The sequence below is a fragment of the Patagioenas fasciata genome, chromosome 22, assembly GCF_037038585.1.
Source record: "Patagioenas fasciata isolate bPatFas1 chromosome 22, bPatFas1.hap1, whole genome shotgun sequence".
NCBI classification, from domain to species: Eukaryota; Metazoa; Chordata; class Aves; order Columbiformes; family Columbidae; genus Patagioenas; species Patagioenas fasciata.
In genome coordinates this window covers 3,307,737-3,319,168 of record NC_092541.1, presented here as the reverse complement: position 1 = coordinate 3,319,168, position 11,432 = coordinate 3,307,737, and the positions used below count along the sequence as shown (strand labels likewise).

General features: G+C 54.0%; 1 protein-coding gene across 1 annotated transcript; it reads left to right on the top strand.

Annotated features, from left to right (window-relative positions):
• Nucleotides 1-3,557: 3,557 nt before the first annotated feature.
• SLC35B1 (solute carrier family 35 member B1) lies at nt 3,558-7,563 on the top strand. Its single transcript, XM_065856474.2, has 9 exons — nt 3,558-3,768; nt 3,836-3,939; nt 4,056-4,186; nt 5,189-5,219; nt 5,403-5,560; nt 5,854-5,980; nt 6,482-6,588; nt 6,787-6,940; nt 7,210-7,563. Exons 1-9 carry the CDS (start codon nt 3,560-3,562, stop codon nt 7,260-7,262), a joined length of 1,074 nt encoding a protein of 357 aa, XP_065712546.1. The 5' UTR covers nt 3,558-3,559; the 3' UTR covers nt 7,263-7,563.
• Nucleotides 7,564-11,432: the final 3,869 nt, after the last annotated feature.

The window sequence follows — 11,432 nt, the reverse complement described above, 5'->3', positions numbered from 1 at the left end:
ACCACGGCCACAAAGCCCCGGGGTGCCCCTTTCCCAGCCGTGCCCTCAGCGCAGCCCCGCGGGTGCCCCTGTTTGCAGCAGGGCCGGGACAAGGAAGGGATGGACCCCAGAAAGCCTCCAAAATCCTGTGGCCCCTCAGCCACCAAAGCTCTGAAGCAGCCACCGCAATGCGGCTCAGCAGGGTGGGGTGAGCCCAGACCCCCGTTTAACCAAGTTCACCGCCCCGCGATGCCAGCAGACGTGGCTGCTTGCAGGATCAGGCCCACGACCATGAGGACCAGCTGCCAGGAGTCTGGAGAGGCTTTTTACCCCAAAAATCAGGGCTGTGTCGCTGTGCTGGCCGGTGTGACAGCCGGGGTCCCTCCTGGGGCAGGGGACGGAGGTGGCGGCTGCTCTCCCTTCCCTGGGAGAAGCCATTTGTGAGCAGTAATAACTCCAGCCCTGCTGAACCTGCACATTTTGGGCTGCGTTGAGGCTGCTGGTGTCAGGAACCACTAGATGGTGATGTCTGTACGCGCTCGCTCAGACGCTTTCCATCTCTCTGTGCTGCTTTCTGACCATCTCCCACTGCGAACAGGGACGGATTCCCAGGGAGATTTCCCCCATGGAGGTTTCCAGACAGTGGGGACACCCTGCAGCCCGTCCCACAGACACAGCTCCTGCAGCAACACTTGGGTCCATGGCTCTTTTTAATGCTACTTTTATTCCTGAAAGCACCGAACTGCTCCCTCTTCTCAGAGCACATTAATACATCAACTCCTTTTGTAAACCGAGGTCTGTCAATAAATCCAAGAATGAGCAAAGCGCTTCCTGACGCTGCTAGGAGACAATTTAAGGTGCATCGTGCCCCACTCACAACCCAGAACTGTATTTTCTAGGAAACTTTCTGAAATGAAACGCATCTCCCCATTGATTCTAGGGAAGCAGGTTGACGTTGGAGAGGCCAAGTCTCCCCTGCCCCCAGCGGAAAACCACTTACCAGACCAGGAGGCACTGGAGGATGTGCCTTTGGATGTGTATATAGGTATTTCAGGATTGTTCAGGATCTGGAGCTTAAGACTTGGGGAAGAAAAGGAGAAAGAGCCCTGGCACTTTTCCTTCCAACTTTTCCCAGTGCCCAATGACTCCATCCTGCCTTCACTTGGGAGGAAGAAAGCCCTAAGCATCATTTTGGGAAAGCCTCTGCTTGTGCAGTAGCTGCCGTTGAGTCAAGCCCATCGTCCCCTCTGTGCTCTGGTGTCTATTTCCACCGATTTCCATGAAGGTGGTGAGGACAAGGACAGCCCAGCAAGCAGCCCTGGGGGAAGGCGGGTGAGATCTCACAGTGCAACTTGCTGCTAGTTGGGATTAGATAAAAGCCCTTCAGAAGAAAACTCCAGGGCCAAAATCAGAGCTCGCCGCTGCCCTCCCTGCTCCGTGTTGTAACCCCACGAGGGTGGGAAATCACAGATGGCTGCTTGAGACTGACTAAGATTTGCTTGACACCCTTCGTGTTTCCCTTCTTGTTTCAAGACCTGGTTTGCCTACAAGCCACCTCAGACACTGGACATGGCACTCAGTGCCATGATCTGGTCAATGGACTGAAGTTGGACCAAGGGTTGGACTTGATGATCTCTGAGGTCTTTTCCAACCCAGTCCATTCTGTGATTCTGTGATCTCACTCCGCTCCTCTCTCACAGCAGCGATGGCAGGGCTTCTCCCCTCCCTGTGTGCACCAGAGATCAGTTTCACAAACGTGCTGAAAAGAGTTTAAATCCTTTGGAGGATGGAGCTGGAGAAAGGCAAAAGATGTTACTAAACTGCTCTTATTTTAACATAATCAATCTCCATCCGTGTCTGAGCTGTAGGAGGCAGTAGCACATTGCTGGCATGTTCAGGATGGTGCTTAAAACACCCCTGTTGAAGGAACTCAATGCTCAGAGGGGCTTTTTTATTTTCATTGAGGACAAAGTCAATGCCGACAGTGAGGGCTCCATCCCAGCCACCCCACAGATCCATTCAAACCCGGAGAAGATGAAATAGACAAAAGTAAATGGGGAGTGAATCATAGAAAACCTGGTGAGAAGGAGCCCCTGGAGGCCTCCAAACCAGCCTCTAGATCGGGTTGGTCGAGGTTTTATCCAACCAAGTCTTGGGCATCTCCGTGGGGACTTCAGCGAGGCGCCCGCATCTCCTGCCCTGAGTTACGGACCCTGGAAGGCGCTGGGAACGCCGGCGGCAGCGCCGGCTCCTCTGCCGGCCCGGGGAGACTTCGTGCCTCGGAGGTGGGACGTGACAGCCCTGGGGCCGAAACCACAGCAGTTTCCTCCGAGGGCGATGGAAACTGAAGCACAAGGTGCCACCGGGCTCCTCGCCGCGGGACGGGCTCGTTTCTCCGGGCCTCCCCTGTTCGAAGCTGTTTCCCGTGCGATTGTTCTGGTGAACTCGTGCTGGAAGGAGGCTGAGCCGGGAGGGTCCGGGGGTCGGCGGGGCTGCCGGGGCGCTGCCCCCGCGGGATGCGGGACGCGCTGGGTCTGCTGTGGCAGCGGCTCCCGCTCCCCAGCGGCTCCCGCTCCTCAGCGGCTCCCGCTCCCCAGCGGCTCCCGGTCCTCAGCGGCTCCCGCTCCCCAGCGGCTCCCGGTCCCCAGCGGGTCCCGGTCCTCAGCAGCTCCCGCTCCCCAGCGGCTCCCAGTCCCGCAGGAGCCGGGGGGCCGGGCAGGCGCAGGTTGTGCTGCGGGAGCTCCGGGGGGTTTGGGGCTCCAGCCCCTCGTTCCGTGAGCGGGACCGGGGTCTCCCGCACCGCGCGGGGCGGGGAAGCGCGTTTGACTCGGCGCTGTTGCGGAGGCTCTGGGCTGTGGAGAAGCCGATTTTGTTGTATCCGATGTAGAAACTCTGCTTTTTTTCCAAAGACACTGTTTTTGCAGCCGTTTGGAGTTGGTGTTTTACGGCTCAGAGCTGAGCTGGAGCTCGGGAGGGGCCGCGTGTGCGCAGAGGGTTTGTGGGGAAACAAACATTTCGGGCACCCCGAGGACTTTGGGGTTTCATGTTTTGAGTGGCGGTCCCGGTGTGCACGGGGGGTTCCGGACGGAGCCCCCGTGTCACCGCCGTGTTTCTCGGGGGGTTCCCGGAGCGAGGAGAAGGAGAACGGAGCGGGGCGCTGAGCCGCTGCCGGTCCCGATGCGGGGGGGCGCTAGGACCTGCGCGGCACCGCCCGAGGGTGGGACAGCCCCGCCCCCCGCGCGTGCGCGCACCCTCCCGTTAGCTCCGCCCCTCTAGTGCAGCCAGTCCCCGCTCTCCACATCGAGTTGCGTCATCGCAAAGGCCGCGCTCGGCGAAAGCCCCCAGCTCGGGGCTGCCCAGCACGTGCCTGCCCCGAGGGGCGCCCCGCGGCCGTGAGTGTCGCCGACCCGCGGCGCGGGCGGCCCCGGAGAGGCCCCGGAGAGTTTGGGCGCGACCTCCCCCGGCCGGTCCCACTCGGTTCCCGGCGGTGTCCGCCCGCGTCCCCCAACACGACGGGCCCGGCAGCGCGGAGGGCGGCCTCGGGCGGGCCCTGGCGGGCGGGCGGGCGCAGGCTGCGCGTATGAAGCAGCCCGCTCCGCCGGCCGCGCTCCCTCATGCGGTGCTGGAGCTGCCGGAGCCCCCGGAGCCCCCGGCGCTGAGCGGCCGCGGCGCCTCCGCCATGGGAGCGAGCGCGGGGGGCGCCGCGCTGCCCGAGCGCCTCCGCCTGCCCGTCTGCTTCCTGGGCGTGTTCTTCTGCTACTTCTACTACGGCATCCTGCAGGAGAGCATGTGAGCGGGGCGGGCGGGGAGCGCCAGGTCCCCGTCCCGCCGGTCTGACCGTGTCCCGCTCTTGCAGCACCCGCGGCCGCTACGGGGACGGCGCGCAGCAGGAGCGCTTCACGTTCGCGCTGACGCTCGTGTTCATCCAGTGTGTGATCAACGCCGCCTTCGCCAAGATCTGTGAGTGGGGCTCCGGGTCTGACCCGCCGGGGCCGCCGCGCTGGGGGCCCGGGCTGTCCCGGGGGCTCCTGGCGGCCGCTCCCGACCCCGCGCTTTGTGTCCTCCCCCCCCCGCAGTGATCCGCGTGTTCGACTCGGGCCGGGGGGATCGCACCCGCCGCTGGCTCTATGCCGCCTGCTCGCTCTCCTACCTGGGCGCCATGGTTTCCAGCAACTCGGCGCTGCAGTTCGTCAGCTACCCGACCCAGGTGGGGGCTGCGGGGGGACAGCGGGGGAGCAGCGCTGTGGGGGCAGCGCCTGTGTTAGCAATCAAGGACACATAACCACGGGCATAGTTATATGCGGTGCTTTATTTCAGCGCTGGGAAACCAGGGCTTCGCACCCAAAGCTGGCTTCGAAAAGCTGCTTCAGACTATACCTTATTTATACAAGTTAGTCACATACATATTCATTACAGCCCTTGACAACCATTAGCATATTCCACACCTATTCTAACACAAACTGTCTATATAAGAGATGTTAAGTAACATTCACATGTTTATCAGTTATTTCTAAGGTACCAACTTTAAAAGAATATATCATAAATCTATGTCAACTTTAAGAATAAGGCTTGGTTACTAAGTACAAGAATTTTATGGTTACAAGGTCTACTTATACAAAGATTCTATAGTTGCAAGGTTGGTTGCTATCTTAACGTTAATCCAGCTGTAACAGATCCAGTGATAGCCAGGGCAGAGCCAGCAAAGGCCAATCCCGTACCTGTTCCAGAAGGGAACATTGTGTAGAATTGATTCTGTTACTAACACCTGGGCTGTGGGGGGCTGCAGGGGGACAGCTGCGCTCTGTGCCCCGACACGGGCGCTGCACAGAGGGAGCTCAAGCTGCAGAAGGAGCAGCGAGTGATAATTATCAGGAGGGGAAATCACACAGAGGGAACGTGGTTTTCCCACTTTCTGCAGGTGCCTTTCTGGGGCTGTTTCGCTGCTTCAGCCTGCGCTGTGTGTGGGGAGGGGTCGGGGAGCTCAGTCTGCTCTGGAAAGGGAAGAGCAGCCCTGAGAAATTACTGAGGTTTGGTGCTGGCTCAAGAGGATTTCTGAAACCTTTGCCCCGGGGTGGGGATTTTTGTCTTTGTTCCTGTAGTCCCTGGTGTTACAGGAGGGCGCTCTGACCCTGTACAGCGTGTTGCTGTGACCTCTCCCGTTGCAGGCAGGCAACGGTGCGTGATAGTTAATGCCATTTTTCTTTTGTAGGTCCTAGGGAAATCCTGCAAGCCCATCCCAGGTACACACTTTTCACATTTCTTGTGTGGATTTCCTGTGTCCTCCGGGAGCTCAGCACTCAGGACGGCACCTCCGTGCTGCCGGGAGGTGCCGCTGGGGTTTTATCTGCCTGTTGTTCTGTTCAGCTGAGTTAAAATCCCCAGAGAGGCTCTTGGGGGTGGTTGGTGATGTTGCCTCTTTACAGTCATGCTCTTGGGAGTGACGCTGCTGAGGAAGAAGTATCCGCCGGCCAAGTACCTCTGTGTGCTCTTGATTGTGGCCGGCGTGGCCCTGTTCCTGTACAAGCCCAAAAAAGGGGCTGGGAGCGAGGACCACGTCTTTGGCTATGGAGAACTGCTCCTGGTGAGTCCCGGGAGGGGAGGAACCCGCGGTTCCAGCACAGATAAGCCCGTGTCCTTTGTACCCCCTCGCGCCCGAAAGCCGGCGCGGAAATACTGCCATGGGAGGACACGGGTGAGGTCGGCGCCTGAGCGCACCCGCATCCCTCTTAGCGTCTGTTTGGAGGCCACGTAATCGCTATTGAACAGCTGGTTGGGATGTAAAAAAAGGGGAATGCTCAAGGCTTTTTTTCCCTGCAGAGAAGGGACAAAGAATGAAGGTTTTCTGTGCTTTCTCTGGTCTCTGTCTCGTCTCAGCTGCTGTCCCTGACGCTGGACGGGCTGACCGGCGTGTCACAGGACCACATGAGAGCTCACTACCAGACAGGCTCCAACCACATGATGCTGAATGTTAATCTCTGGTCTACCCTGTTCCTGGGCGCTGGTAAGGGACACCCTGCGAAACCCACAGCCACCGCAACCGGAGACACCCCAGGGGAAGAGACAGCGTGTCCTGCTCCACAAAAAGGGCCTGGAACGCGTTTTGCAAATGGCTTTTTGTTCGGGTTGTCTGTTTGCACATGAAACGTGGTGGTTGTGTGCAGCTCGCCCGGTGACGCTGCGCAGGGACAGCAGCAGTGTGGCTCCACCACCGCTGGAGCAGCAAACTGCACTGGCGGGGCTTTCTGCCATGTTAAGGAACAGCTCCGCTAATTAATTGCTAGGGACTGTTTTGTCAGAATTGCATCTGTGGTTAACAGTAGCTTCTTCTGTTAATTAACTAGGAAGGTGGTCACTTTTTCTCCTGGTTGTTCTCTACTGTGTGGAATTCAGTCTTTGCTTTTAGCGACTCCTGTTGGGTGACGAACAGGAACTGAAATGATCGGTGGGCGGCGGCTGCTGGGGCTGCCTCTGGACACGGAGTTCCATCCTGCCCCTTTTCCAGGGATCCTGTTCACCGGAGAGCTCTGGGAGTTCCTGCGCTTCACGGAACGCCACCCCGGCGTCATCTCCAACATCCTGCTGTTCGGCCTGACGAGCGCGCTGGGGCAGGTAAGTGCGCGGCCCTCGTGCCGCAGCCTTCGCTGCGTGTGTTTGCTGAGCAGGGAGACAGCGAAGTGTGTGTGTGCAAATAGTTGGGATTTGAAATAAGATTCTTTTGGCTCTGGCTCAATGGCTTTTCACCTGGAAACATGATCCGTGTTGTACTTTCTCCAGTCAGAGTGACTGAAGGCGTCTGTGTTTTCACAGAGTTTTATTTTCATGACTGTGGTGTACTTCGGACCTCTGACCTGTTCCATCATCACCACAACCCGCAAGTTCTTCACCATTTTAGCGTCCGTCATCCTGTTTGCCAACCCCATCAGTCCGATGCAGTGGGTGGGGACGGTCCTGGTGTTCCTGGGTGAGTCTGGAAAGCAAATACTTTAAATAAAGATGCCACACAGTGAGGGGAGAGCCAAGAAACTGGTCAGAGACCCCTCAAGTGCGGGAACAGTCTTGCAGACCGTGTCAGTGCCTCCCCAGCGCAGGAAAGGGGAACAGGACTTCTAACATGTTTATTAGGTCTCTAATTGGTACTGTTAAGTCGATTTTTGGTCACATTCTTTGCATTATGTTTGAAGAACGCGAAGAAGTTCTCTGTGCACATGGATTGTTTTTGTCTCTTTGCAGGCCTGGGACTCGATGCCAAATTTGGAAAGGGAGTAAAGAAGACTTCACATTGAGGAAATGGCTGATCTCTGCAGTTGGAATGAACTTTTAATTTATTGTCTTGTACCTCAAAATCTGATAAGAAACTGGACTCAGGATAGGTAATCAGAAGAGGAGTGTTTGGATTTTTTGTTTTGTTTTAGTTTTTTAATTCAAAATTGTCTTAAAAGTGTAATACTTTAGTTCTAACTGTAATTAAGCTTTTTTTTTCTGTAATCAAAGCTGCGTTCCTAGATCCCAGCAGCAGGATGGAATTCTTGCCTTAACAGGAAAAAAAACCTTCATATCTTTATTAAAGAAAAAGTGACACACCGAGATGCGTTACATCCTTCGCCCGAGCCCTTCGGAAACACAAGCAGCTCTTGGTGTATTTAAAGGTTTATGGGAAAGCTGCTTAACTAGTGGGGGCCAAATTAATTCTCTGGCTGATGAAGGAACAGGAGCCTCTGCTGCCCAGACCCTGCCAGGGTTGTGTGACAGCGGGTTCTAAATGTGGAATGGGCCCTGGTTCATCATGGGAGGAGGTTCTATCGTATCGATGCCTTCATGGCTGGAGAGCAGGATCTCCACAGAGCAAACTCTCCCACCGACACAGGTTCCCACCAGCTGCTGCTTGCTCTCAATCTGCTCGGTGGCTCTGGCCTTGCCCCCCAGACGGGCTCTTTGTCCCTTTCCCGAGCGGTTGCTCTGAGTCCCTCTCTCTCCATCCCTGGCTTCCCCCGCCCCTCCAGTGGCTCTTGCAACTTCTTTTGGCCTCAAATTTGGCTTCAATTTAATCTTACTAGCCTATAGTTCTACGCAAACAACACGCTTCTTGGAAATATAAGCCCAAGGCTATTAAAGCGTTTATCTCTGGCACCTTCGCCTCTTTGTTAACTTACAGTGTCTTAAAGGTCAAGTGATAAGTAGCAAACAAACACGTTCTCAGTAGCAGAGAACGCTGAAGCGCATGCGGCTGTGATGTGGCTCGGTGCTCCCCATGGACGTGGACAGTCGGGCTGCCCTGACGACTGTGGCGCTTCCCAGGGCCTCAAAGGTAATTAATACTATTTCAGTTTCATAAAAGGGAGCGGAGAAATTGCATGACTGGTTCATGAACACTGGCAGAGATAAGAATTCATTATCTTTGGTGTGATTTAATCATAAAACTACATTTCCTTTATGTTTCTAGGACTTGTGCTTCTCTGTCTCATAGCACTACCCTAAATTTAACCAGTTCTCAAACTCAGCAACCAAAAGCAGCAAAAGGATTCTAGGTGAGCTCTCAGTTCTGTTAGTCTTGCAGACTTGTTTTCCCTTCTCTAGAATTAGTAATATGGTGTAGGAATGGACCCAGCTCTCGTGTCACTGTGCAAATACAAACACCTGACAAATGCTTTAGAAACCACCCCCTCAACCACCCGCTTCCTTGTGATAATCTTGGAATATCTGTTCAAACACGTTGCCTGTTAAGGATATTTGAGTCACTGCTGTTACAAACCACTACTCTATTCTAGAGCGTGTGCTTCAAATCAAAGGGAAATCATGCTATTTGGATTCCACAGAAGCAGAATTGCTCATTCGCAATAATTCTACACTGCCTAAAAGCTCTTGAGAAAGTCTGTGATCAGAAATGGAGGGAGTGAGACGGCGGGAGCCCATCTGCACCGTGTTCTCAGCCTGCCAGCGGTGATCTCCTTTGCATTTACAGCATCTCAACCCAAATTGCCTCTTGTGTGTACGTGCCAGGAAGGCTGCTCCGCTGGGGCTCAGAATTCTCCCTTTAGCTCCCAGTGGAGCTGCAGCTTTAGGAGAGACCATATCTTAAAAAAGACCTTGTTAATTCTTAGCCATCGAAAAGAAGCCAGCACAGTTGGAAGGGAGCTCTTGCTCTAAGCTCTGTCCCTGCCCCTCTGCAGCAGCCTGGACCAGCAGAGCGATTGAAGCTGGGAGCTTCCTGGAGTCTGTTTTCTAAGCCAAGATCTGTCTTCACCAATATCATCAACTTGTCTGTATTCAGAGCACAGGTTTAAACATCAGTCTGCCAAGAGGAAAGAAAATAAAGGAGATTTTCTCTCTCCTGATTGCTGCAGGCTCTCTTGACCCACTTTAGCTCTAAAGCCTATTGCTGGTGTTGCTCCAGCTCGGTTCTTGCTGCACCTGTGACTCTTGGTCAATAAGAATCTCTTAAAACAAAGGCAGTGTGGAGTGGGAACCCATGCGTTTCCCTGGACAGCGTGCTGTCCTCTTGACCTCCCGCCCTGCGAGGCCCCAGAGGAGGCTACAGGAGCAACTCAAGAAGCTGTTTGCAAATCAGCACTGCCACAAAGCAGGTCCCCAGCCCTGGGCTGCCAGGAGCATGGTGACTCCTCTGCCCCCTGACAGGCTGGTTACCATACTGTCCAAAATGAAGTGTTTCAAGTGTAAAATGTCACCCTCCGCAGCCAAGGGGGTGATGCTTTGGACACACGCTGTCAGTTTGAGTTGGGGTGACTTGCTCTGGAGTTGCTGCAGGGAATGCTCGTGGTTTGCTGCATCCTGGGCAGGCAAGATGGGTCTTTGAGTGCAAGAGGACATCAGCTGAGGAGGAGATGAGTGGAAGAGCCTCAGACAAAGCCCAGCAAGAGCAAAACGTGACAGTCAGGCTGAGAAGTTACAAAAAGATTCCATCTTCTACATTTGTTGGCTCTAGAGCCCCAACCCCGGGTGTGTTTATGACTCAGCCAGTCACCAGCAGGGGGAACTCTTGTTTCAATCATTTTCAGTAAATACCAGGAGAAAACCAACAAAAAAGCAGTTCCCGTTTAATTAGCAACATGACTGTACTTCCAGAGTCTTTGTGCTCACAGGAGGAACACAAGGTGGAAATCAAGGTCTTGCACCATTTTTATTCTGCTTCAATTCTTTTTGACTGTCAGCAGAGACTCCGTTGATGCTAAGCCATTAGCAGCTTTAAGACGATCGCTGTCTCTGCAGAATGGCTCCATTGCAAATAGCATGAGTATAAATATGTGCACACCTGCCTGTGCTCTCGTACCACCAACAGCTGCTTCCCCGCAGCAGCAGCCGCTGGCATCAGCTGGTGTTTTTGGAGACATCTCTGCCAGGATCCTCCTCAGAACCTCATCAGTTCCTGGCGGTCCTGGGGATGTGAGAAGAGTCGCCCATGTACTGAGAACAAACAGCAGATGCTGCTGTGGTGTTTGTGCCCTTGGCCTCCAGGAGGAACTCGCTGATGTATCAGCCTGGAAAGGTGAAGTTTGATTTCGTGGCTGAGCCGTGGCATCCACAGGGGGGAACTTGGCAGCTGTGTTGCTTTTCCTTTCATCTGCCTCGTTTTTACGAGCTCCTTCTGCAACTCCAGCAGCAGAAGTTTAAAAAACCCCAAATGTTTGGAGAGCACATAGGATAAGGTGTACGGTACTGTGTGTGTATATTTTGTAGAGCTGGATATAATTGTCTAACACTGACACTTTCCTGGTTACAGGACAGTAAAGGCTCTTGCTCAAATGACAACAGTTTTCGGGGATAAGGAAGTTATTGTTGCCGCTTTGAAATAACGAGTTGCCAATCTTGAAGGTACCACTTGAAAAACCGACCCTAATGGTTGTTCTTCAGGAGCGACTGTGATTTATTGCTGTGCCGCTCAGTGAAGCGTTGGTGGTTACTCGAGCTTATGCTGCAGGATCCTGCACAGTCTTGCAAAGGAAATGGGAATTCCTGTCAGAATCCACGGGCTTGAAAAGCACGAGAGAATCAAAATAGCACCCAGGGAAAACACATGCAAGCTTGAGAGTCCCACTCTGGCGTGTTGTGAGTTTATTCTGACCAGTAGTAGCAAGTTTGCGAGAGCAATAGGGACTGGAATATCAAACAACTTTGTCTCCTTAGGGAATCGGGTTAAAGATAATGCGATCGTACAATTAAAGACTGCAGCACACAGACCTGTACAACAGGGCCAAAATACTACATGGACAATCCTCCTTTTGGCTGGTCCTCATGGCTCCTGAATCTTGGCTTTGAAATTGCTGTTCTAGAAAACAATTTTCCCTGCAATAACTGAGTGCATCTTCAAATGAAATTAAACATCTGCATACTCATTAGTGCTATTTTGGTTGCAGTAACTTAATGCCCTAATAGTCACTGCAGGACATGGCTAATGAGAAGGCAGAAACAACTGATGAGCTCCACGTTAAGCTCTGCAG